The sequence below is a fragment of the Phlebotomus papatasi genome, chromosome 1, assembly GCF_024763615.1.
Source record: "Phlebotomus papatasi isolate M1 chromosome 1, Ppap_2.1, whole genome shotgun sequence".
NCBI lineage: Eukaryota > Metazoa > Arthropoda > Insecta > Diptera > Psychodidae > Phlebotomus > Phlebotomus papatasi.
Genome location: NC_077222.1, coordinates 9,835,856 through 9,863,746, shown reverse-complemented (window position 1 = coordinate 9,863,746; position 27,891 = coordinate 9,835,856). Strand labels below are relative to the sequence as shown.

At 32.2% G+C, this 27,891-nt stretch overlaps 1 protein-coding gene across 2 annotated transcripts; it reads left to right on the top strand.

Moving 5' to 3' along the window:
- Positions 1-71: 71 nt before the first annotated feature.
- LOC129798739 (serine-arginine protein 55) lies at positions 72-27,891 on the top strand. 2 transcript variants are annotated; one of them, XM_055842051.1, is made up of 9 exons: positions 72-259; positions 454-581; positions 667-737; positions 1,253-1,357; positions 6,996-7,077; positions 16,619-16,692; positions 26,242-26,526; positions 26,671-26,811; positions 26,906-27,891. In XM_055842051.1, exons 2-9 carry the CDS (start codon positions 456-458, stop codon positions 27,006-27,008), a joined length of 987 nt encoding a protein of 328 aa, XP_055698026.1. In that variant the 5' UTR covers positions 72-259; positions 454-455; the 3' UTR covers positions 27,009-27,891. The 2 variants fall into 2 exon arrangements, with proteins under 2 accessions (XP_055698026.1, XP_055698027.1); XM_055842052.1 differs by having other exon boundaries at positions 111-259; positions 1,265-1,357.

Genomic DNA, 27,891 nt, shown 5'->3' with positions numbered 1-27,891 from the left:
ATCCCTCAAAGGATATTTTTGGTTGAAAAGTCCCCGTGAAATTTTGTTTTTAAAAAAATTTCCCTGAAATTGGGGTTGCCATTGGTGTCCCAAACATGGCGTGCTGTCATTTGCCTGCAGCGCCACTGCATTTATTTCCCGAGCGTCGCTGTGTTGTGGCGAGTGTTTGAGAAATCAGTGAGAATACTGTGGAAAAGTTGCAAGGACGTGCTGGAAAATAGTGTTAAACTGAAGATAAACGCCTGTGCTACAAACTGAGGTAGGATTTTCTCCTGAATTTCCTTTGCATTTCCCGGAAAATGCGATAAAATTTTGTGCTTGTTCATGTGGTCGTCGCCATCTTGAATTGCGAGCCCCAAAATTCACTGAAAAAATTATTGAAAGTTTTTTGTTGAGGATTTTGTTCCTTTTTTGTGGCGATTGACGGGGTTTTTTTGGTTGAATTTGTTGCAGAAATGGTTGGATCACGGGTCTACGTGGGTGGATTGCCGTATGGCGTGCGTGAGCGGGATTTGGAGAGATTTTTCAAAGGCTATGGGAGGACTCGAGACATTCTCATCAAAAATGGCTACGGATTTGTGGTGAGTCTCAAGCTGATTTCCCGGACAAGGAGGTGTCCGGAAAGATGTTTGATGGTACTAAGAGGTTCTTTATTGTCCATTGCAGGAATTTGAGGACTATAGAGATGCAGATGATGCGATTTATGAGCTAAACGGGAAGGAATTGCTGGGAGAAAGGTAATTTGCTTGTCCTCTCTCTTTCAAAAGCCTCAAATGGGGCCCAGGGTCAGTGAAATCATGCGTGTCTGGCCAGATTTGGCGGCTTGGGAAGCATTACAACGGGATTATCTAAATTTTGTGGGTGTTTTCTTGTCGCAAGAGGCAGTTCTTTGGCTTCCCGGAATGGCAATCAATTAGCCACAAAAGTGACTCATTTTCTCATTCCGGGAATGATTTATTGAGCTGTTTCTTCCTTTTTTGGAAACTTGTATCCCTCAAAAAGTTCATTAGCATGGAAATCTACCAGAAATGATTTTCAATCTTCCACAAAAGAAATCTTCCCAAAAGACACGCATTTTTTCACCAAAAAAAAAGAATACTTAAACAAATTGATTAGATAAAATGTTGAAAAAAGCGTCCACTGGCGATGATTTGAGGAGGCGCAGTTGGAGGCAGAAGAGACCCTACAATTTATAATTTATTTTATAAATCGAAATGGTTGCCTATTGATCCTGATAATTCAATAAACATAGGTCTTCTTCCAGAGTCGTTGTTGAGCAGGCGCGAGGCCAGGCGAGAGGTGGGCATCGGGATCGTTATGATGATCGTTATAGTCGCAGGGGACGCTACAATGATAAGTAAGTTGATCTTTTTATCCAATTTTCCTTTTGACTTTTGAGACGCTGCAATTTTCTTCCAATTTGGGTTGAATGCGGACATGGTAATAGGCTAACATTGACTCTTTTAGAAAGTTAATGAGTATCTCTCTAAAGGATTTTTAATGACTTGACTATATCTTTTAGATAAAAATAATTATGTGAAATTTTTGGGTTCAGAACTAACAAAATGCTAATAAATTGCTCCCCAATGAATACTTTTGGTCAGTAAAAAACCTAAATCTGTGCAAAAACGGTCTATTTTAATTTTATTACCATCTAAGATTGTTTCAGAGTAAATTACTATTTTTTCCTCTTGTAAATTTTGCATGATTATTACTCTGTCCAATTTTTGATCAGGGAAATTTCATGAAATCAAATTTTCCATTCTATTCTTTTTGAAATCTAAATAGAATTCGTTGTGATGTTTGGAAGAAGAAGAAGAGTGGAATAGGTACGAAATTCGTTTGAGAAAGAAAGGGATGGAAAGATAAATGGCAAAGCGTCCCAGCTTTGCGGAGTGCTCGAACTCTAGAAAAAACTATCCAATGTAATATCTTTTCGCATGCTTTTTGGGTTCCAAAAACATTCCAAAATAAAAAATTCCTGAAGAAAAGTAGGTTCTAGAACAAATAAAAATAAACCCAAGACATATTTTCAAGATCTTTCAAAAAAATCCAAATTTAAGCAAATCAGATGAAAAACAGACCCTCCAAAGTGGTGAAAATTTAATCTTCGAAAATTCGATATCGAAATGGTTTTCGAACATAGGTGTCCAATGACGAAATATTCGCCTTGACTACACAGTAAAAAAGAGATGAAATTGGCAGGTTGAATTCCATTAGTTGAATTGAACTAGTTGAAATTTCGAATTACAAACCACTAAAAAAATCAACTTTCAATTGAAAAGGAATCATTTAGATTGCAAAACTAGTAAAATTAAACTCTCGGTAATGGCCTACGTACAATAAATAGTAGTAATAATTACTATAATAGTAATAAAATGAAGCAACAAAATGGCATAAACTTCATTCAACTGACTGATTGAAAATTGCCACGATTATCGCGTGTAATACAATCAATTCGATTTTCGTAGTAATTTTTCAATCGATTATCGCAGCAAAAAGTTCAACTTTCAACTAATTTCGTTTGAACTCATTCTTCTTCTTTTTATATTTTGTGTAATTTCAGTTCAATTGTTAAAGGTAAATTCAACTTAGTTTGGTTTTCAACTACGAAAATTCAACTTGTTTGCTTTTCAACTTTGCTTACTACGATAATCGTTGCAAATTTACTACAATTATCAATGCTCTCCCATTACACGCGATAATCGTAGTAATTATTTTTTACTGTGTACCTCTAAAACATATCCGAAAATGAAAGAAATCGTAGGAGCTGTTTTTGAAATAAACGAAAAAACATGGTTTTGAAAGGGAGGAAGGGAGCAGGCGGAAAAAGAAAAAAGACTGTCCTAGATAATGTTGACTTACAGGGGGGTTGTCGAAGACCGAAAGTCGATATTTCTTACCGTATGGCCTCTAGCCGTGTCACAAGTTGAAAAAAAGTGGATTATATTAACTGCTCTCCCTTTAATTTCGAGCAGTAAAAGGCTCCAAAGAAAAATGAATTGAAAAGCATCTCAGAAATAAACTTCAAAGTATCCAAAATTAAATTGACAACGTTTTCGAAAGGCTCTGAAAACATACAGTAGACTCTCTGAAATTCGGATATTTGCGACCAAAAGTCACCCGAATTAGAGAGAAATTCGGGCGACAATTTTTTTGAAATTCAATGATTTTTTATTCATCTGCATACACATATTGAGTTTACATACTCATATTTGTGGTAAATTTCATGAAAACCTCTTAATAATGCAAAAATACATGAGAACTAAGACAAACCATGGCAAATTTGAGCATATTTGATTCATTTGATAATCATAATCAAACTTGAAAAATGTTTACAAAGTTTTTTTTTCAAATTTAACTGCTGCCCGAATTAAAAAGTAGCCCTATCTTAAAAGAGCCGAATTAGCGAGAGTCTACTGTATTTGGCTCTTATTCAAAAATCTCTAATATGCTGGATTTAAAAGCTTTATAGTGGGGCTGTCTTGAGAAAAAAAATGGGATGGCAGAGCGTTCCAGGCTTTACAAAGTTCTCGAACTTGTAACTTAAATATTACACCTCAAATGTATTTTTGCATTATTTACCGTTTACCGATTTTCAACCGATTCATAAATCACTCAAAAAATCCCCCAAAATAATTTAAAGAGTAAAACAAAATTGATTTTCAGTCAAAAATTACTTATCGGTTCATAACTGGTTAATTACCGCTTCATAACCGATAGAACTCGATTCCGGTCTGTCAGTAATTTCAAGACCTTTCCAACGAGTCCAAACGTGACGCTTTCGATTGAGAAATTTACTTTCTAGAGCCTTTTAAGTTTTGACTTTGAAAAACCGCTAGTAAGAACGATTCAACGGGATTTTCATATAAGGACAAAATGTCCCCCTGGAGAACCTCTAAAACATTTTAAAATGAAAAAAATTCACAACTTTTTCGAGCAATATAAAAAAAAATACATGGTTTTGGACGCGACTTATTGGGGGGTTCTCCAAAGATCCCAAGTCTCTATCTATAACCGTTTGGGCTCTAGGTGTGATAACGAATGGACGGACATACGAACAAACAGCATAACATTATTTCTCGAAAATCGCCTGAAACGCGGAGTTATGTTTACAAAAGTGGCCCCCGGGGGGGCCGGGGTGGAAGATGAAAAGGAACAGATAATCCTAACCGGCTTATGTAGGTGAGATTCTTAACGTGAGCTAACTCGGAGTGCATGCAAATTCGATTTAGAGCTGAAGTTGGGGGACGCCATTCAGTTATTTTGAATCAAATTCGTGAAATTATGCAAATTTTGTATTTAAACCAAAATATCAAAGATTTGGATGGAGTGACAGAAAAGTGATATAGGGGAAGTGCTTATAATTTTGGACAGTCTGCATATAAGCATCGATATCCTAAGTTTGAAGTGCCATATTTTCAATACTAATTGACTTTTCTTGTTACTCTCTTTTCAGAAGGATTGTTTAGAAACTTGGCAAGCTATTTATCATCTCATTTTTACTAAAATTAGTTTTAATACGTTTAAAAATGAATTAATATGTAGAGGTGAATTTGACTCTTATTTTGGACAACTTGGTTATTAATTTTTACAACTTGTCTGTAAATTTGGACAGATAATCCGCCTCAACAGGATGCCCATTGTTCTTCATTTTATGAACCAATCTTACCAAGTCCTCTTCCTGGTCATGTAAGGGAAACGTGGAATGTCACAAGAAGCCCAGAAACTTTCCATATCATTCATTAAAGTGAGTTGACTTCGGTACTCCAAGTACGTGCGGATTCGCTCATTCCCTGCCCTTTCCGGGAGCCTTTCAAGGCATTTCTCGCTACATCTCTTTCGTAGAGATGATGCTCCTTTGTTTCTCCAGGCATTTGTCCAACCTAGTCATCACAAAAGCTAAAACTTCACGAAATTTCGTGAGAAAAACACCTGTCCAAAATAAGAATCATCACCTCACTGGTGAATGTCTTAAAAAATTTCCCATTTTTCACATGAAAAATATAATTCACAAGGCAAATCTCACTTCAGGTCAAATGTACAAATCATCAGTAACGTGAATCAACACAATATTCAATGAATATTCAATAATATCACTCAAAAACAGCGAACAAACTTTGTTAGTACTTCACCAAAACTAAATAAGACTGAAGTAAGCCACGAAGTTCTGTCATATTTCTCGTAAGCAATTGCTCACACTGAATTTTCAACAAAGCAATTTCAACTCAAATCATATTCAAATTTTAATGTATTTAGTGTTAAAATATTCCAAAAAGAACAAATATTTAGATAGAATTCATTATTCATCAAATATTAGAATAAAAATCCATCATTTTAATCAATTTATTTTTAGTGTCCAATGTTATCCTCAAAGTGTCCAAAATAAGAAACTGGACAAAATTAGAAGCATTTCCCCTATGGGTGAAATGTAGACCAGAATGTTCTCTATAATTTTGCCAAGCAATACTTGATTTCACTCGTATCTCCGTGTCTTATTATCGGAATTTGAAAAATTTTGATGTTTTGGAAAGCTCTCATAGAGTACTACAATCCTTATGTCACCCCAATTTCATCCGATTTAATCGAAAGTCCGATTAATCGATCTCGAATATTTCGAAAACTGGACGATGCTTTTTCTTTAAGTTTTCGTATGTTATAGCTGAGGTAATATTAGTAACAAATTTGTTCCAAAAGCCACCATCAAAGCGAGGAGGACGCCAATTTTGTGGCATTTTTCGAGTATACAATATTTAAATGTTTTCACTTTTTTTAATTCAAGTTACTCGAGATTCTGAATAATTAAAAAACATTGTTTTTCATAGAATATTCATATGTTTCTTTGGGTACTAGAGTCCCAAAAGAGACGAAAGAGTTAAGTTGATTCTTATTTCAAGTTCCTTATGAACTTTCGCTACCGAAATCCACCTCTACTGAAATTCCATCCATCCTCTACTGACGAAGTCTTTTAAATTACACAAATTTGTTCCAGATAATGGGAACAAAATGTTCGGGTCCAACTTTTGGGAACAAATTTGTATAAAACAAAATCGACTCAAATTTGTAGATATTCCACTGTATCAAAATCGTCCTAAAAGAAAATTTTAACATAACATTGTCACTATATTTCGTAACAAAACCGTAAAGAAAAAATACTGGAACAAAGAAATATCTTCTCCAGGTACATACTTTTGTACTAAAAAGAAATTGTTCCAAAGAAAATCTATTCCAATATTTTGGTCAGTGTCCAAAAGTTTTTACTGTGTACCATAAGGTTATCTGGGCTTATCTTTGGTTTTATTTTTCGGGACTTTGGACTTTTCGAGATTTTGGTCCATTAGGGGTTTGGCTTCATGATTTTATTTTTCGGGATTTTGGACTTTTCGGGGTTTTGGTCCATTCGGGATATTGGCCTTTGTAATTTTATTTTTCGGGATTTCGACTTTTAGAATTTTGGCTTTCGGGAATTTGACGCAGTTGAAATTTTGGTTTTTGAGATTTTGGGCTTTTTCAAATTTTTGCCCTTACGAGATTTCAGCTTTTGGGATTTTGGTTTTTGGGAATTCGGCCCAATTGGAATTTTGTCTTTCCGGATTTAAGATTTCTAAGATTTTGATTTTTGCGATTGTGGCGTTCATAACTTCGGCTTTCGGGATTATGACCAGAACCAATTTTTGTAATATCATAGGAGTTATGTAGGTTTGATGGACATTTCATGCCTATGCGAAATTGTCCTCGAATCATTTCTTGTAAAAGATTTTTAAAAAAATAATTTTTAAGTTTCTGGAAATTTTAAGAGAAATCGCAACTGGTTTTGAATCGAATATTTGTTTACAAAAATCAATAATTTGTTTACGAAGTTACGAGTTTGAGCATTCCGCAAAGCTGGGATTTCCTTTTTTAGTCTTTTGCTTGATCAAAAAAATGGAATGTTTATCGGAGTTTCAAGGAAACAAATAATAATTTTACATAAAATTCGTTATTTTTTTTTGCAGATCATCATCTCGCTATGGACCTCCTTTGCGCACGGAGTATCGCTTGATTGTGGAGAATTTATCGAGTCGCGTCAGCTGGCAGGTAAATGACTTACCCCAAGACTTTTGTCTTTTCTCTTTCAGTATCTTTTTTTTTATTATCCACATTTCTATGCATATAATTTACTTTTTGGAAATATTTATCGTCCCCAAAAAGCAAAAATATTTTTGGCTTGGGGGTCTCTAAAACAAACAAACCAAATCCAAAAAAAAGTGTCGTTGGTCAGAATGGTCTGACTTGAAATCTCTTCTACCTGGTTCTGAGAGAGAGAGAGAGTGGCGTTAATCTTGTAAAAGAGAGAAATTGAGGGATGATCAACATTCATCTTCAGCGTTTTCAGTTGTTTTCATTGAGTGTATCCTCGAGAGAGAAATGGAAAAATATTCTCCCAAAATTGGGATTGAAGAGGGTTTTTTAGTGTGAGTCATTGCATCATTTGATTTTTTGTGAGAGAGAGCGGCAGACGAATTTGAGGGGTCCGTTCCTTCTGGGTTTGGTCTTCTGATCTGATGAGAGAGAGAGAGTGGGTCGTCTTCTGGTTTTTCTCTGGTCGTCTTCCCTGGTGGTCTTCCTCCTTCTGCTTAGGCGCTTCCCAAATCCTGTGACAAAGAGGGTCCAATGGTCACTTCAGCCTCCTCCCTGATGTGGACACTTGACGGGTTCTGATGAATGATGCAATGACCACGAAAATCCTAAAGAAAAATCCATTTTTAAATGCGCGATTTTATTTCATTTTTTAAATTTTATTTGACAGATTTCTTTCCAAAATATTGGAAAGGTTTGAAGCTTCGCACAGAATCTAGCTTCGAACAATTCATATTTTTCCCAGATTCCTTTAATGAATCTGACCTAGATTCTTTAAAGGAATATGAGAAAAATGTAAAGTGTTCGAAGCTAAAATCGTGTGCGAAGCTTCAAACACTTCCCCTATATCGTTCAATCGCAAAAAGTTATTCAAGTTTTTTGCTTTCTGAGGATCAATGAAAACAACTGAAATGGGAATCGTACGGCAAAAAAAGAGTTTTGATGACGATGGCAAGGAAAACAAAAACAAAAAACACAAATTGTTGCGATAAGTTTCGTAATGGAAAAAAAAGAAGTCGCAACGGAGAAGCACGAGATAGAGTACAAAGAAGAGCCAAAAAAAGATGACTGACAATAATGTGAGAGAGGAGGATGCATTGAGAGAACCACAATTCCCAAAAGAAAAAGTGGATGACGACAAAGTGGCATTGAGAAATCCAATCTAATTTTGGCGCACTTCAACATTTTGCAAAGCTAAAAAGACAGTAAAAAAAAGTATCATAAACCTTTTTTTTTAAATAACCTTACTGTTAAGGTATTTGTTTTGATAAACAATTGATTGTTCTGATAAAAATTTAATGAGTTTGGATAAAAAATCCTTTGGAACATTCAAAGAAAAAAAAGTCAAAGCAATCAATTGTTTATTTTTTCTTGGTTAAAATTCCTAATTCCTCGCTAATACAATTATTTTTTTGGTCTTATCTAAAATTTCTGCATGCGAATATTATCCACCCTAATTCACTTTATCCCTTCTATCTAGCTTCTTTTTCTTACTAGAGCAAATGCTTTGGTTGTAATTTTCTTTTATTATTAAAAAAAAAAACATCGAATTTGGAGGATTTGGTGGGAGAAAATACAATTTGGTGAAGTTATTTGGATAAAACAAATTATTTGTAAAGTCTATTCTGGTTTAAAAGGATGGATAAATCCTAGAGTTGACAGATGAATTGTCTGTCAAAATGACATTTTTCAGATAGGAAATGTTTTAAGGTGTTATCCAAAGAAATTTTAATTTTTATCCAGGTCGGGTGAGACGTCATTTTTATCCGGGTTGTCAAAAATTTTATCTAAAGTTTATTTCTTGAAACTAACGACTGATTAGTATTTACCTAGGTATCAATTTTAAAAACTGAGATAAAACGTTAACTAATAGAGTGAAAAGATTCGAAGTGTCAAATTTTATGTCAATTTCCTGAAGACTTACTGGGTTTGAATACTTAAAAAATATCCAATCTTGTGAAGATTCCTTTTATCCGAATACTATTTCCCTTTATCCAAAATGTTGAACACTCTCGGAAAAACCATATAAAACTTTCCGAATTGAGGCTTATCTTGCTGACTCTCGCACCACACACTCAATAGCCAACCATGGCTCACGTCACTCTGATTCTACGTTAAGTGGCGCTGTGGACGAGTGAAAGCTTGCTCATTTGGTGGGAAATATTCGAATTGCATTTCAGTTAGCAAATTCGACAAAGATATATTTTTTTTAAATTTCAGTATCAAATACTGTTGACAAATATCGAAAAGGTCAAAATTTTAACTTACCAAGAATACTAGAAATTTTAGCTTTATTATCCAACATCATAAAAGCTATCCGAATAAGTAATTGCTTGATTTTGATAATCAAACTTCATTTAGAGATATTTTTAACATTTCCAATAAGGAATTATTTTATCCATTATCAATAATATAATCCAAGTCAGACAATTTTGGTAAATTTTATCCTAGATGAGAAGAAGTGCATCTTCAGTGAAAGTAAAAATTAAATTTTCACCCGACATTAAATTATTTTTTTCCCAGGAATCATTTCACAATTGTTTTTTAATGAACTACCAAAATAACAAATTTTATCCAAGATTCTTATGTCAGATAAACAGATATCATTTGTAATACAATTTGACGAGTTAAAAGTTAAACTTGTGCGAAATTAAGCTGTCAAATTTTATCTATTATTTTCTTTACTTATTATCCGAGATAATATTTTTGACAAAATTTTTCCAACTAGTCGTTATTAATAAGTGTAATTTAAAAAAAAGAAATATTTGTAATCTTTTAAAATTTATAAAAAGAAAAAAAGGAACTCCGATTTCTTTTATTTAAAAATTAGTAACTATTATCCAAGATATTTCAACCTATGCTAATTTTGTTCACCATATTTTATCTTGGATATTCATATCAAATATCAAATGGATTGATCTCTTTTGGTAGGACTCGCAGAAGTTACAAGTTAAACTTGCACAAAATTAAGTTTTGAACGTTTTATCCACTATTTTCTTAACCCATTATCCAAGATAACATTTTTGACAAAATTTATGCAATGTTTTTTGCGCTAGGCAGTTTTACTAACTGCAGTATTTTTTTAAATTACTTTTGATCTTCTAAAATTTATAAAAAGAAAAGAGAAACTCTGAAAAAAATAGCAACCTTTTTATCCAAGATTTTTCAACCCATGGTAAATTTGTTTACCACATTTTATCTCGGATATTCTTTGTCAAGCGGACTGATATCTCTTGTTAAAGGACTTTCACGGGTTAAAAGTTAAACTTGTTCAAAAATTAGCTGTGAACCTTTATCCAAGAATTTTTATCATATCGTAAGAATTTTTCACATTTTTATCCAACAATTTTTTGTGCTTCTCAGTTTCAGTAATTGTAAATTTTCTAAAATGCTTTAAATCTCTTGAAATATATCAAAAGAAAGAGAGAAACACTAATTTATTCAATTTAAAAACTAGCAACTTTTTTTTATCCAAGATTTATCAACCTATTCTAAATTTGTTCACCACATTATCCAAGGTATTTTTGACAATTTTTATCCAATGTGTATTTATTTTGGTCACTATCAATTACTGCGAAGTTTCTAAAATACTTTTAATCTATTTAAAAATTGGCAACTGTATTATCCGAGATTTTTCAGTTTATTGACAATGTCATCAATTTTTCTCGGGATATCCTTTGCAAATGGTTTCATATCTCTCATAAAAAAATTGCATAAAATTAATCTTATCCAAGACATTCAACGTATTATCCAGAATATTTTCAACATTTTATCCAGGGTGTTTTTTTAATAGTTGTAGCTATCATTGACTTTTTTTAGTAATACTTTATATCTTCCTTTTTTTTAAAGAAAAAAGATATTCAAATCTTTTTACCAAAATTTATTAAATTTAATAATTTGTAACTTCTTTATCAAGAAAAAAGCAATGTCCAATTTGTACCGGCGAATTGCCCAACTTGTAACACTAATTCCAAATTATATAACTTTACCCTACTACATTAAAAAAAAGTTTTAAAAAAATCTTTTGAAAATTAATGCAATTCTTTTTTAAGAAATAATTGCAATTGGAGTTAAAAGAAAACCTTGGATAACTTTTGAAAATTTCACAAGGATAAAAAATATCACGTTTGAGTCTCTTTTGTTAAAGGTAATAGATGATTGCAAAGAAATCAAACCTCAATGCTAGTGACAAACGCATAAATACCTCGGATAAAAAAGGCGGATAAAAGTCTATATCTTCTTTATTAAGGAACCAAATTATAAAATTAAAGCATTAAAAATATACAAATAAAAATGAAGTACTAAATTTATCAAGAAAAAAAGCCCTGTCCAAATTGTACCATTGCATTGTCCAACTTGTACCACTTTACCCTATTTTGATTTTATTATCAAGAATCTTTAATACTTTTATCCAAGATTCCTTTAAACCAGAATAGCCATGAAAAATTTGGTGTCAAAAATCTCAAAAAAAAAAACTAATAATTTGTCAACAAGGAATACTAAAGAATTCACTGAATTGAACATTAGTAAAACTGTGTAATATTAATGTTTTATTCGAAGAGAAGCCTCTCCCTCTAATTGGGGTCCGGGACCGAAAGCGGGACTGTGACAGTGACATTTGGGGCCCTAAAATGTGGTGGCTGAAAAAAAAATGATTGATGTGAGGGATCCATTGCCACAAACTCTGTGCCTTGCTTGATGTGCTTCTTCTTCTTCGATGCCCAAAGACGATGCGCGCGCTCGATGCACAATAAAAAAAACAGTCTCCTCCTTCGATAATTAAAAAAAAACCGACGTCAGTGAGATGTCAACAAAAATTTCAATTTTTAGAAAACAAAAAAAAAAACAGAAGTAATTTTTTTCAAGTTTAATCAACAAACTCAAATCCAATCAGGGATATGACGGTTGAACCCCCTTCAATGGCCACACCAACGTGACCTGATGATGATGTTACCTTAGAAAAAAAAAATGAAGAGACCGATTTATCTCACGATCGATGGTGGATTGAGATGATGATGGTGGAACAGCGACGTGTTAATCTTGTGCTTGTCCAGAAAGACACCAAAACCAAAACCAAAAAAAAATTGCTCGAAAAAAAATGATAAAAATTTGGCGATAGAAATTGCTTTGTTGGTGGAAAAAGGTCCAGCCTTCCTCTGTTGGTGCTCGGATGATCAACAAGATAGATCTCTATCATCCCACACAAAAAACACACAATTCTCTCGAATCTGGCCCTCTTTCCGATGATACTCCGTGTGGTGGTGATCTGATGGGGTGAGCACAGAGATGACCACAATATAAAAAAAAACGAATAAAACTGGCCTCAAAGTCCGCGTGATGTGTTGAAGTCGTGCAAAGCCTTTTATTGTGTTGTTCTCAAGGACACAATAAAGCCCTCTTGGTGGTAGCAAGCTCTAAAATGGTTAATGACTGAAAAATGAGAGAGAGAGAGAGTATAGAGGCTGACAAAAAGGTAAAAAGCACATAATGTGTGAATTTTTAATATTTCTGTAATAAGAAAATATTAAAAAAAAAAAGAAAGAAAAAATGAACAATGACTGAAAAACCAAATAGTTTTTCCGTCATTGGTCAAAGTCATATCTATTGTTTTTATTTTTTGATAAGAAAAAAACAAAGTATGAGGCTCAAAATGGTGATTTTTTGTAGGTCTTTTTCTTTCACTCATTCTTAGAATATATTCTCAGTAAAATAATTCAAAAAAAAAAAAAAAGAAATCAAAATAATATCCATCGTAGACTTCATGAAAAGGGCAAAGCTGCAATTTTTAAATGGTGGAAAAAGAATATTGTGAGTGTTTTTTACACTCTGAGATTGATTTGAGGTATTATGTGTACAAAGAAGAATTAATGAAGGCGATTGACTAAAGTAGAGACAGGAAAAAAAATCCTGCCTTCACCTGGGATTGAACTCATGGTAGCATCAGAGCAGATGTCCCCGTGACTCAGAGGGAGACCATTTGCTTAGATAGCGAAAGGTTCGCAGTTCAATCCTTGGTTGAGGCAGGATTTTTTTAGTCTCTGTATTGCTAAAAACTGGGTACTGCTAATCACTTTATCCAATTGACGATTTTTTGGACAAAAAAAAACTTAACGTATATTTTTTAATCAATTTTAATAATATTGAGCTTAAAAATATCTTGGAATTTTTACTATCGAGTTTTCCTTATAACCCCTGTTAAAATTTCCAATATTTCATAAAATAACGGTCAAAATTTCCAAAATTTCATGAAAATTTCAGAATTTTCTGAAACTTTCTGAAATTTTAATTCGAAAAACTGCAATTGTGATGTTTTTAGACTTAGAACTAATCTAAAATCTTTCATTTTACTGTTTTTTTTTATGTAAGAAAAATTGTAAATTCAAAATTTCCAAAATTTCAAAGACTACGGTGAAATTTCCAAAATTTCATGAAATTATCAGAATTATTTGAAGATTTCTGAAACTTCAATTCGAACAATTGTTGTTTTAGAACTTGAGAATAAACTAAAATCTTCTTGAATTGCTTTTTGGTTGAAAAACAAAATTATGTAATTTTAAAATTTCCAAAATTTCATGAAAATTTCAGTATGTTCTGAAACTTTTTGAAATTTTAATTTCAAGTACTGCAATTGTGTTGTTTTTGGACTTGGAGCTAATCTAAAATCTTTCCTAATCGTTTTTTTAATGTAATAACAACTTTAGTGAATTCAAAATTCCCAAAATTTCAAAGAACAACTGTGAAATTTTCATAATGTCATGAAATTATCAGAATTTCCTGAAGATTTCTGACACTTGAATTCAAACAATTGTTGTTTTGAACTTGGAAATTATCTAAAATCTTTATACATTGCTTTTCGATTGCAAAAACAAAGTCGCAATTTTATAATTTCCAAAATTTCAGAATTGTCTGAAACTTAATGAAATTTTAATTTGAAGAACTGCAATTGTAATGTATTTTGACGTGGAACTAATCTAAAATATTTCTTTTCTAGTTTTATTATATCATAAAAAATTGCTAATTCAAAAATTCCAAAATTTCAAACAACTGCGAAATCTTCAAAATGTCATAAAATTATCATAGTTTCTTGAAAATATCTGAGACTATAATTTGAAGTATTGTTTTAGAACTTGAAAATATTTTTAATTCTTCATTCATTATTTCTTGATTCAAAATTAAAATTTCGCAATTTTAAAATTTCCAAAATTTCAAAGTGCAACTGTAAAATTTCCAGAATTTCATGAAGTTATCAGTACCTCTTGAACATTTTAATTTCAAAAGCTGCAGTTGTTTTTTGGACTTGAAATAATTGCAATAAAATATTCATTGCTTTGTCCTTAAAAAAAAACAATATAAAAAAATCGCAATTTTAAAATGTCCAAAATTTAATTTTTATAAAAATTTATTTAACAATTACAACCAAATTTTGTAATTATAGAAATTCCAAAATTTCAAAGTACATCGGTAAATGTTCCAAAACTTCATCAAAGTATCAGAATTTTCCAAGTTTTTCAACCTTTAAGACTTGAAACTAATCGAATATCTTTATTGTCTTTCTTTTGAATAACAAAAATTCATAAAATTAAATACTTCAAGAGAATTTGCAAAATTTCCAAAATTTCATGAAAAACTCAAAATTTTCTGAAGCATTCTCAAACTTTAATTCGAAAAGCTGCAATTCTACTGTTTTTAGAATTGCTTGAAAATTATTTAAAAATCTTTATTCACTGAAGATTGATTAAATTCGTAAAGTTTTCTCCAAAATTTCACAATTCAACGTTACAAATATAGAAAATTTCAAGAAAATGGCAGAAATTAATTTAATTTCCGAAAGTTTTTAGTTTGAAAAGCTGTGATTATCAAGTATTCAGAGGCCCAATTTTTGAAACTCTCACTCGCACCCGCGAGCTCTTTAGTGGCCGAGAGAAATCCACTCGCACACCGCGTAGATTCAAATCCTTCTGTAACGACTTCTTTATAACATAAAGTACTCGTTGCACGTACTCAAGAATTTCCCGGGTGTGCGAGTCAATTTCTCTCGGCTACTAAAGAGCTCACGGGTGCGAGTGAAAATTTCAAAAATTGGCCATCAGTTTTCAAGAATTTTCATTTTTTTTTTGTAATAACAAAAATTTCGTTCAATATTAAACTTTTCAAAATTTCGTGAAAATTTTGAAAATAACCTTTGAAATTTTATTCTTTTTTTGTGAAAAAATATTGCATTGAAATTGTAAAATTAACTGGAATTTCACTACTTTTAAAATTGCGTTTAGTTTTAAAAAAAATCACACAAATTTATTTTTATTTTTAAAATAAAATTTCAACAAAGAGTTTAAAAATTCCGAAATTTCATGAAATTTTCGGGAATACATTTTCCATTGAAATTACAAAACAAATTAAATTTTGAAATATTGAAATTGTCAAGTATTCAGGATCTAAAAAATTCTAGTACTATTTATTAAAATAATTTTCGCTTTCAAATTTAAAAAAAAAGACTTGGGAATAGTGTTTTTTCTTTAAAATTTGGATCGAACTTCTTCAAAATTGGAAAAACAACGTCTTTCCATCAAATTTTCTTATTTTCAAAATTCAATTTTTCAAATATTAGTTAAATTTTTAGATTTTTCTTTTCATTTTTCAATTATTAATTTTTTTTTATCTAATATTATTTCGAAATTTTAATTTTTTCTGAAATATTTTAAAAATATCAGTAATCTCTTGTGCAATTTGAATTTTTTCTATTTGGTTTTTTTTATCCTTTTTTTTAGTTTTTAAAATAAGGTCATAGTCAAAATTTCCAAAATTTCATGAAAGTTTCAGCAATTAAAAAAAATAGTCATTCAGACAAGTTAGTAGAAAATTTCAAAAGAGAGAATCAAATGCAAATAGTGTTTCCTGAAAAGGAGATCGTGCTAATGAGAATGTCCAGGAAGCTCCTAATCAGCATTAAAAAAACCATCATCAAAGTGAGGGGGCGTTGTAGGGCGATGCTGCTGATGGTGGCAAATCTTCTCCTTGTTGAAGTGTGTGGTCTCTCCCTGGTCTCCATCTCTCGCTGGTGTGTTCCACTTTGACGGTCTTCCCTCTTCTCTTGGCCGGACGGCATCTTTCACTCTGATACAGGCGCATCTTTCATCTCTCAGGCTTCTGGACAGCTTTTTTTGCTTTAGCACGAATCCCGGAAACAACTAAAAAACAATGATTCTCTCAAAATAGGAAAATCCTCAAAGAAAATTGCAGCTTTGCCCATTTTTTTCCATCACATTATTATTGTTTCTAATAAGACACAGATTATTATTTTTCTCACAGTTCTCAATGAATAACCTTTTTTATTTTTTTTTTTCTAAAATTCAAAACGTATTTTTTTTTATTTTGTATAAAGAAAAAGAAAATTGGAAACGGGATGTAAGGATAATTTATAAATTGTGAAATTTGGAAGAAAAGATTTTCAGTGTTGCTCGATGGTTGGGTTTGTAATCGATTTTTTCTCTGATATGTTCAGGACCTGAAGGATTACATGCGCCAGGCTGGTGAAGTGACTTATGCTGATGCCCACAAGCAGCGTCGCAATGAAGGGTGAGTTCAATTCCTTTTTATATTTTTTTAAATAGATTTTTTGGTGTACATTTTGACATATTCAATTTGACAATTTAAAACGAATTTTCTAACTTTTAAACTTTGAAAACAAAAATCAGTAACAAATAATTAAGGGAGATTCCAAAAACAAACATTTTTATTTGAATTTTTTAAGGTGTAAAATTCGATATTTATGGTAAAATAATTTCGTTTTTTAAATTTAATTTTATAAATGTTAGAAAAATGTTCACACAAGGCTAATGAAATTAATGAAATGTCACACTTAGGAGTTGTTAAAAATCATGCAGTAATTATTTAGGGAATTGTAGTGGAACAGATTGAATTTCACCCAAAGAAAATGAAGGATGACTCATTTCGGCTAACACATTAAGTACTTATTAAGTAATTTAATAAGTTCTTAACTTAATGACTTAATTTTAAGGTGCCGCTGAGCATCCAACTGTGATAAACGTCAGCGCTTTGTGGCGAATAGCGAAACTAATATGACTTGACGTAGCCTTATCACTTAAGTGTTTAACCCTTTAAGGACGATTGGGTCACCGGTGACCCAAAAATTAAATTTTTCCTACGGCCTTCCAAAGTTGTATTTTGCTGTAAAAAGTTAGAAAAAATATTTTTTCTGACCCTCAATTTTTGGCCTTCTCGTCCTTAAAGGGTTAATTAAGGCCTTTGTAATGCCCTAGACCACTTACGACTTAAGTTGGGAGACGGTTCAACGCAATTATAATTAAAATAATGATTAATGATTAGTCAGAAACTCGTGAAAATGTAAACTGATCGACATTTTGATTATAATTACGATAAGCTGTCTCTTGGCTTCAGTTGTCAGTGTATCTAGGGCATAAAAGTCCCTAATTAAGTACTTTCTATTAAGGGCATAAAAAGCAGTTTCACTAAGTACTTAATTAAGAACTTTTAAATAAGCACTTTTTAAGTAATTAAGGGAAGGCTTTGATCGTTCGCACATACGCTACCTTCAAACACTTCATATTTCTCCCATATTCCTTTATGAATCTCACATATGGCTATATATTGCAATAGCTAGCCTTAAATCCCATCTTTCCTGAAAAAATTGAGAGTCTAATCCTTTTTTCTTAGTTTCAGGAAGCAAAAAAATAAAAACAGGTCCAAAACTGTAATTTTGCTGTGCAATACTTCAAACGATTGTGCACAATTAATATCACTTCTGAAAAACTACTATCACATCCTTAAAGTTGATAAACTGAACTGAACTGAATGTACAATGAAAGAATCACATCTACAATAAGCTCACACAGTTTACAACTTTTTTGAGTATCTTTGACATAACCTCACTTTTGATGTGTTGTTTTAAACGTCAAAGAAAAAAATATATTGTCCGGAAGAGACTGTTTTGTGAAAATTTTGGCCTGTTCACTCGCTGAAGGTCCAATATTTATGCTAAATCCCGATTCCTGTAGCAATAGGGACAGAGAAATCTTAAATGATGCGCAGTCAAACGTTTTTGTGCATATCCGGCTCCGTGGAGAAACGGTGGAATCTTGTGTGGTCTTCTCGCTTGCAGAGTTTTAGTCAATTTTTAGCTTTAAAAACTTATTGATTCGTGTAGATTTGGTGATATTTGGACTTTTCAAGAGAGTATTCATCAGATTCAACCGTTTCCGGAGTGAAATTCTCATAGAATCGAGCAAAAAAATGGTTTTTAGTGTCAATAAAACATCTCTCAGAAAAGTTCCAAAAAAGTGATATTAAAATGTTTTATTCCTTGCACAAACGGTTTAATTAAGTCGATTAGAGTTCCCTTTAAACAATGATGTGCAACTTTTAGTGTCCGGTGCAAAATTTACGATGAAAATGGGGTGTTCAATGATGGCGTGAATCGTGTGCGAAGATGGAAACTTGATTGATACTTCGCACAAACCGCCATTAAATTTTAATTTTCCTTTAAGGTGTCTACACATTATAAGAAATTTCTATCAAAAATGAGCTTCAAGAAGTGTTCTTCAAGAAAATTGCCTACACATTGGTGAGAATTTTTGACAAAAAGATGGATTCTTGAAGAAAATTTGTCTAATGTGTAGACAAATTTCTTCAAAAATCATATCCAATTGAAGGAAATTTCCATCAAGAATTTTTGAAAGAAATTATCGGCTACACATTGGAATAAAATTCATCAAAGTCATTCTTGACAGAATTCTTGAAGGAAACCATCACGATTCAAGATTGTTTTTCACGAAAATTTGTTATTTTCTGCTGGAAAAAGTTAGAAAAGCGTTTGGTGAAGTTCCTTGGGATAGTATTTAGTGAATTTGTGAAGAAAATCTTCTAAATATTCAAGGGAATAGTGTTTTTCTGGAGATGTCGTTCCTGGTGGAATCCAACCCAGCCTTTGAAGGAACATTTCCTGTGATTTTCCTCCAGAAATTGCCGGAAGTTAATCCATCTGTGTATTCTTGAGGTGTTCCACAGTACAGTGGCCTCGTACTCCATGGATTGCAAGATGGGAGAAAATTTACGGGCACTTTGGAATCTCTGCCTTGGTTGCCAATCAAAACAAGAGCTAACCAGAGCCACCGAGGAGATCTCAATGCAAACGAGAGCTGTCCGGAGCTACCAGAAGCCATCACTTGAATCCCCAGAAGAACATCAGAATGATCTTTTATATCATTCACTTTCTCAACCACTAGGAACTCTGTGGGATTGCTTCCTTTCGAGAACATCAGAACTGGATAGCCACATGCCTTCAATTCCTCATGTCAATGGAACATGGAACCCAGTAAATAAATCAGTAGTGGAATTATTTTGGAACATCCATGGAATTTTCACAGGAATATTCTTCTATTATATTAATTTAAAAAAAACTACATTTTTTACATAATAGAGATCCTTTATGTATTTTTTTTTATTTATTAAGGGGTCCACCTGGAAGATGTTTGCCCCGCCTTTATGTAATTTCTAATGATTATTTATTAAAAATTCCTACTTTTAATAACATAATGCAATGTAAAGGACTAGATTCAAAACTAGATTTTTTGGGAGTCTTAAAGTGTAATTTTTGGAAAATACTCTTAAGATCTCATAAAAAAATCCTCCTGATATTGATAAAATCCTTTCCACAAGCGTTAAAAACTTGAATGAAACTTTTTACTGATCAAAAAAGACAATAAATTTCAAAGGCTGTCTCTTATTTGAATTTTAATGCGAAATTAAAATTGAAATAAATTTTATTTAATTTTTGGGAAACTGCTCTTAACATATCGACCACCCAGAATAAGACCTGACTAATTCGTGAATGGCCAACTTTACAGGAGAGCGATTTAAAGCTGAGATTTGCATTTGCTAATAAATCAATTAATTTAACTTCACTTTCCTAATATTGTACATCAAACGAAAGGATTCGATAAAATTTATCTTAATTCCATAAAATTTTCACAAAATAATGTGTATTTTAATAACTATTACAATATTTTCCGAGTTGTAACATATTTTTCCTGAGCTGTCATATCAAAAGCTCAGGATAAGACCCGAACAACTCGAGTTTCCCACGCTGCCAAGCGACCCGGCTGGTCACGCATCACTTGTCAAAATTGTTTCGATATCATTCCCCATACGCATCACTATCTATGTATATTAATTGTTCTAAGTAATTTTTTCAAGACATTTTAACACTTTAAAACCCGAGCCAAAAAATCACGTAAAACACCAAACTGGCATAAAATGCTAGAGCAGTTATTCTCCATAAAAAAGCAATTTTTCAATATTTTTCGTTTCGTAAAACTTCACAGCAGTTCTAGGACTCATAAATTATTTTTTCAATAAATATTTTCCCATTTTTCTAATCATTTTTATATAAATTTTGTGAAAATTGACAACAAATGCCAAAGTGAATTTTTACAGATTTTCGTAGCAAAAAGGCAACTTCTGTTGAATTTCCTTATACTACAGTAGAGTCTCGCTATAGTCCATATTTGGTTTCAGATTTGACACTTGAGTCGCACTATAGTCCATGTAATTTTTTAAAATTATCAACGACTTTTAGTATTTAAATTGCTCAACGGCTTCCACTTTCTTTGCGATTGTGGTACTTGTCCTTACTTTCTTCATTGTGGATCACAATTATCACAACTACTCAATAAAGTTTGCCAAAAATATTAAAATACAGTAGAGTCTCTCAAATTGGAACGATTGGGGGGTATTTTTGACATTTCTCACCTCTCAAATTCGATCGATATTTTTAAAACTAACTGAATTTATGTGAGATTAAATAGCACTTTGAATCAAATTCCCGTAATTTCTCACAAGTGTTAGTTGGTAACATACTTCCTTTTCATTTTATTCGCACATAATGTGTATAAATATTCAGAAAACAGCACAGAGGTATGATTTTTAATCATCCACAATACGAATTTTTTAACATAACCCTACAATTGACATTTTAAATCCAACCGGCGTTCGAATTTGAGAGATTCAGATTTGAGAGACTCTACTGTAATTATGCTTGTCGCGTACTAAAAAACATAACCTAACTTAAAATCAGTGTTTTGAAATCAACGGTCGATAAATTGTGGACTATAGAGCGATGGCTTATAGCGAGACTCTACTGCATTTGTTTACATATTTAATTTCCTTTTTCCTAACAATTTGGAAAGAATCTTAGAACTTATATTTATATATTATCCTGTAAAATTTTAAAATTCTCATATATAGTTTAAAAAGAAAAGAAAAAGTAAAACAAAGCGAAAAGTGAATTTTCACCTTTTTTTTACATTACCATTCTACATCAATTCTTGGTCTTATATTATTTAATTTTTAATAATTATTTTATTATTTTCACGTATTTTTTACGATTTTTTCGAATCGTGACAAAACTCAAAAATATTAACATTTTTTAGGTTATATAGTATAAGCCATTCAAATGTCCATTTCGGATGCCAACTACGTATAAAAAGGTAGCATTTTACGCCAATTTGGTATTTTACGCCCATTTTTTAGTTTTTTTTTTCAATTTTTAACATAATAAAAAAGTTATCAACTATTTTTTTCTACTAAACGAAAGGTCATTAAATTCTCTATACATTAGTGTTATCACTTAAAATTAAAGTAAAATGTCAATTTGGGTTTTAAAGTGTGAAAAAATCAATTCATTCAATTTTTGAATTGAACAAATGTGATATGTCGATTGGCATTGACAGGTATCAAACGCAAGCGTGAAAATTCCACGGCAATTACAGAATTTACCCTGTGGGAACTGTAGTGATGGGAAAATGTCGATCAGTTGGTGTGTGTCTAGGATGGGGAACTGGAAGGGGAAGAAGAAGAAGAAGAAGTGAAGTGTGGAATGACGGCTAATTATCCGAAAGAAAATGTAGAAAACTTTCATGTGAAAATTGATTAATAAAAAGATATAATTATCGAAACAAGAGGTAGTGTTTCAGTGAAGTAGGACGGGTAACCACACCCCCTATAGGTCTTATATTATTTAGTTTTTATTATTTTCACTTTTTCACATATTTCTTATTATTATTTCTAACCAATTATCAAGCAACAAAACCTCTTAAAAGTTAATAGGTTATGAGCTCTCGCGCCAAAGAAAAGTTTGATACATAATAAATTAGCATTTTATTGCTTTTATCCCGGTTTTGCAACACTTGCAATACTAGAGAACCTCAAAAAACTATCAAGATATCAGTAATATTTCATAAATAATTGCAATATTCGCAAAATTTATATTCTGGATTAAATCGTGAAATTTTCTTTGATCTTTATAAAATATAAGCCATTCAAATGTCCATTACAGCTGTCAAACTCCATATAAAAAATACTAGCACTTTACGCCTATTTCGTATTCAATATCCAATTTTTAGTTTTTGATCCATTTTTTTAATTTTATAGAAGAGTTATTAATTATTATTAACAATACTGGTTATTAACTAGATATTACCAAATTGAAAACTATACATATTTGCAGCCAAATAATAGCTTATCTATTATCGTGAAATCAGCCGGAATACTTTTGACATGCAAAATGATGACGTCACACGGTCGAATTATGCGGCTCTTATCCTGACTGAATTGAAAAATGAGTGAGATTTTGCTTTTTTAGAAAAAGCGCTATAAATTTGGAAATAATTTATATTCAGGTATAATATTCACAGGGAAGGTAGAGGGTTTCACGGAGTATCCGAAAAGCGAAAAAAACGAATTTTGCAAAAAATCGAGATAGTCGGATTATATTCTGAGTGGTCGATATTATACTAGATTTTTTTTAGTTCATTTATTTTAAACCGCTTGTATTATATTATAACATCCCCACATCAGATATATTTTCTACTACTAAAAATAAGCAAACCTAAATATTTAAAAATCCACGTAATCTTCTAAATTAAAAGTCCTTTACATTGCATTATGTTATTAAAAGTAGGAATTTTTAATAAATAATCATTAGAAATTACATAAAGGCGGGGCAAACATCTTCCAGGTGGACCCCTTAATAAATAAAAAAAAATACATAAAGGATCTCTATTATGTAAAAAATGTAGTTTTTTTTAAATTAATATAATAGAAGAATATTCCTGTGAAAATTCCATGGATGTTCCAAAATAATTCCACTACTGATTTATTTACTGGGTTCCATGTTCCATTGACATGAGGAATTGAAGGCATGTGGCTATCCAGTTCTGATGTTCTCGAAAGGAAGCAATCCCACAGAGTTCCTAGTGGTTGAGAAAGTGAATGATATAAAAGATCATTCTGATGTTCTTCTGGGGGTTCAAGTGATGGCTTCTGGTAGCTCCGGACAGCTCTCGTTTGCATTGAGATCTCCTCGGTGGCTCTGGTTAGCTCTTGTTTTGATTGGCAACCAAGGCAGAGATTCCAAAGTGCCCGTAAATTTTCTCCCATCTTGCAATCCATGGAGTACGAGGCCACTGTACTGTGGAACACTTCAAGAATACACAGATGGATTAACTTCCGGCAATTTCTGGAGGAAAATCACAGGAAATGTTCCTTCAAGGCTGGGTTGGATTCCACCAGGAACGACATCTCCAGAAAAACACTATTCCCTTGCATATTTAGAAGATTTTCTTCACAAATTCACTAAATACTATCCCAAGGAACTTCACCAAACGCTTTTCTCACTTTTTCCAGTAGTGAAACAACAAATTTTCGTGAAAAACAGTCAGAAGAAGTAGAGACTTGGAAATGATGGCAATCTGTCAAAAAAATTTTTGATGGAAAATAAAAAACCCAATGTGGAGGCATTTTTCTTCAAAAATTCCTTCAAAAATATGAATTTTTCTTTAAAAAATTCTTGAAATAATTCTTGATGAAATCAGCTCCAATGTGTAGACACCTTTAGAGGAAAATCTGAGGATTTCCTGGGATTATCTGAGGTGGGATTATGAACCTTGAAAGTAAGAGATATTTTTGGCATAGCTGGAGAATCGATACGGTTTGCATGGTAGTCAGAAAAAATCACTGAACTTGAACATCATTTTTGTGTGCGAAACATCGAAGCCTCTTACTCTATTACTCTCATCGTTCTCTATATATTAAATATTTTCTTGAAGTCATTAAAAGTACCTAAATTAAATATCCCTTTTTTCTTTTGTTGAGAGCTTGAACCGTTATTTAATCATCACTTTAAATTTGAATTTTTATAAGTGCTGACTTCTTGCCAGACTTCAGCAGGGCAATGTTGTCAAGTTGATTAGGGGTTAGACGAAGTTGGACTCATATTAAGTTAGTACAAAATAGCCTTACGGCAGAGGTACAATAAAGAATTAATCAATCACATATCCCCTGTTGAACGAATATCTTGAATCAATTGTAGACCGCCTGCCTAGCAGCGCTTTCCTCGCAATGTGGATGCTTCTTCCGTGCCACAGAGTTTATTTTTTGCGTAAACGATGCTTTTTTACTAATTTGAGAATAAGCGTATACTTCGGGAGAGAAAAGCATATTAAACTGACTAAATATAGAACTCCATAGTGAATCCGCGAATTTGTAAAAAAATCATTTTGTGTTCTGTGGATTTATCGCTTAAGATCCGTGTGGGTTCCGATCACTAAATTTCCATCCATGGAATTGAGGGTAAAATTCCGCACTTGTTTTTTCACCCTAACTATAATTCTTGCGAGCAACATACACTCTAATGACCGATATGGTAGTAATATTTTCAAATTGAAATTGATAGATGAACTATCTCCAAATTGCCCATTAGGAACTGATCTTTCATTATTTGTGGATGTTTTTTTTTGTTTGTAGATGTTTTCTATGAAATGTCCTTGGTTGAAACCATTCTTTCCTTTTTAAAGAATCACTTGAGTGATCCAGTTGAAGATTTCCATGAAGTGATACAATCAAAGCTGCGTCAAATCGGTCGTTTGAAAGAGATTAACGCTTAAGAGTATATTTATTTCATGTGAAAATGTATTTTTCTAGACATTCAGTTGTTTTAACACTTGGAAGGACCCTAGTGGCAGCCGCTGCCAATTTAGTTTTCAATTTATTTTTTTATAGTGAAGAATATATCATTTCGCCTGGAGACCCGATTGAATGCGTGCAGAATTTATCTGGCTATTTTTTCGTTATAAAATTTTTAATAAAAATTAAATATTAATGTAAATATATTGCAAAAACAAAAAACTGCACTCGGAAGGACCAAGTGGCAGTTGCTGCCATATGCATTTTATATGGGAGTTTGACGTTCTGCAGATGTAATTTTCTTGATCGTTAGTGTATAAAAGCCTTAAAAGAACAAATTGAAAGTGTTTTTGCAAATTATTGAGAAGAATTATGGGAAATATTGAATTGGGAAATATGAATAATTTTGGGAATTATTCAATTTTTTTCTTATTTCCCAAAGCTAAAAATCCATTTTGTTAAGCGAAGTTAATAGAAAACAGTTAATAGTATTAACTATTGTTCATAAAGTAGAATTTTTGCTTTGAGAAATAAGAGAAAAATTTAAACATTCAAAGGCTGTCGCATTTAAAGGCAGGCCACTTTCCCTTACTCCATGATTCTAATAAAGATGAAAACATCGAATGGTTAAAAATCTTTAGATACAGTACCCAAGGAGATAAAATTTCTGATTCAGACACCAGAAAAGAACTGACTGAGGCTCCGAATGTTTAAATTTAAGTAAAAATATCAAAATATTATGTAAAATTCGATAAATGGCAGCGGCTGCCACTTGGTCCCTCCGTGACACTTTTAGTTAGGGTTCTACGAAGTGTTAAAAATGAATATTATCCACCTTCTGACATTTTCTCATGATTTCTTCATAAATACCAATATTGTAAAACACTGTTTTTAATTTCTATTACCAAATAATATTTCAAAAATATCAAAGTGAGTCTCTCTCAAAAGCTCTTTGGTGAAGTGTGTATCGCGATGCGAAAGACCTGCTTCAATGATTCTCAGAAAGCGAAAGTTATAATGAAGTTTTTCTTTGCAATTTATTGAATATGTCAAGTGTGTCCACTTTGCATACTTTTGAGGTATTAGCAGTAGTTCAATTGCGATTTTTTTCTTGTGATATTGCAGAGTTGTTGAATTTGCTTCGCATACGGACATGAAGACGGCCATTGAGAAGTTGGATGATACGGAATTGAATGGGAGGCGTATTCGATTGGTGGAGGATCGCCGATCGGGACGTGGTGGTGGTGGACGGGGAAGATCACGATCTTCCAGCAGTCGATCACGATCACGCTCTCGCAGGCGTTCTCGATCACGTTCACGCTCCAAGTCCCGAAGCCGCTCAAAGTCCCGCGGTGGCGGACGTTCCAAGTCCAAGTCAGCGGCTAAATCACGCTCCAGATCGCGTTCAAAGTAAGTTGGATTTTTTTGGCTTTTTTGTTTGATTTGTTTTGAGGATCACGAAGTGATCTTTCTGTCTGGAATTTTTGTGTTTTTTTTTTCTTTTTTGGTGCGTTTTGGTGAAAAAATGTTTTAAAAATTTCTTTTTCTAAATAGGAATTCACGAGACAATTCCAAATCAAAGTCTCGTTCTCGTTCACTGAAGCGTGATTCACGCTCACGATCGCGATCTTTGAAGCGCGATCGTGATTCACGCTCACGATCACGCTCTAAATCCAATAGAAAGTCCACATCGAGGTTTGTAGAAGTATTTTAGTGAGATTTATTTTTGTTTTTTGGTTTTCCGAGTGATTCTTTTTAAAGCTAAAAAGCTGATTTGGTTTTCTGTTAGGGATCGTTCTGATCGTTCAGAGGATAAAGATCGCAAATCACGTTCGGAATCACCAAAGAACAACGGCGGATCTCCTGGACACAATGAAAGCATGGAGGATTAGGCACTTTTCAGATGAGTTTTTTCTTGTTTTAATGCAATTCTTCACCGTTTTTTACTGATTTCTTTAAGAAAAAAAAAGAAATAATTGATCTTTTTTGAGTATGAAGAATTATGGAAAATTGATAAAATTTTAATACAGAACCTGATAAAATTTTTGTGGAAATTCTTGTAAAATTGATTTCAAGAAAAGTAAAAGAACTAAAAAGAATTATTCTCTCGAGAATAGATTTTCTAATTTTTATTTAAAAAAAATTAAAGGATAAAGGTTGAAATTGCAAAAAAGAGAAGTACACCATAAAAATAGTTTTTAAAAAATAGAATAAATATTAACAAAAAAATTAAAAGATCACTTTTATTTGTGGTTTAAAAATGAACTAACATTTATTTAGAACATATTAGCTCATAGATTTGATATTTTATACAGAAGAAAAAAAAACAATTAAAAAAAGAAAGAAAACCAGAAAGTTTTTATTCATTAAAACTTTGTGAAATACTTTTATTTTCTCTTAATTTTTTTCTCTCCAAGACATTTAACATTGCAAGAATTATTTCTAAATAATTTCTCTCAACTAATGGTACATGTTCTAATCAAATAGTTTATGCTCTTTATTGAGTTAATTTTTACAGTGTTAGTTAAGGGGAAGCGACTGCAGATAACTTGTATAATGAATACTATTTCCTTTTTCCGAAAAAAAGCCCCAAGTAGAAGGGGGACTGTAGTAGATTGGTAGTCATGGAAAAGAGATAATGTAACAACTTCTACATAAATTACTATATTCAGATAATCTGATGGTAAATAGATTAAGATACAAGAGTGTGGAGATATAAATGTAAACCTTACTGTATAGTGACATTTAATGAAGTACAGAATATTGGAGAAAAGA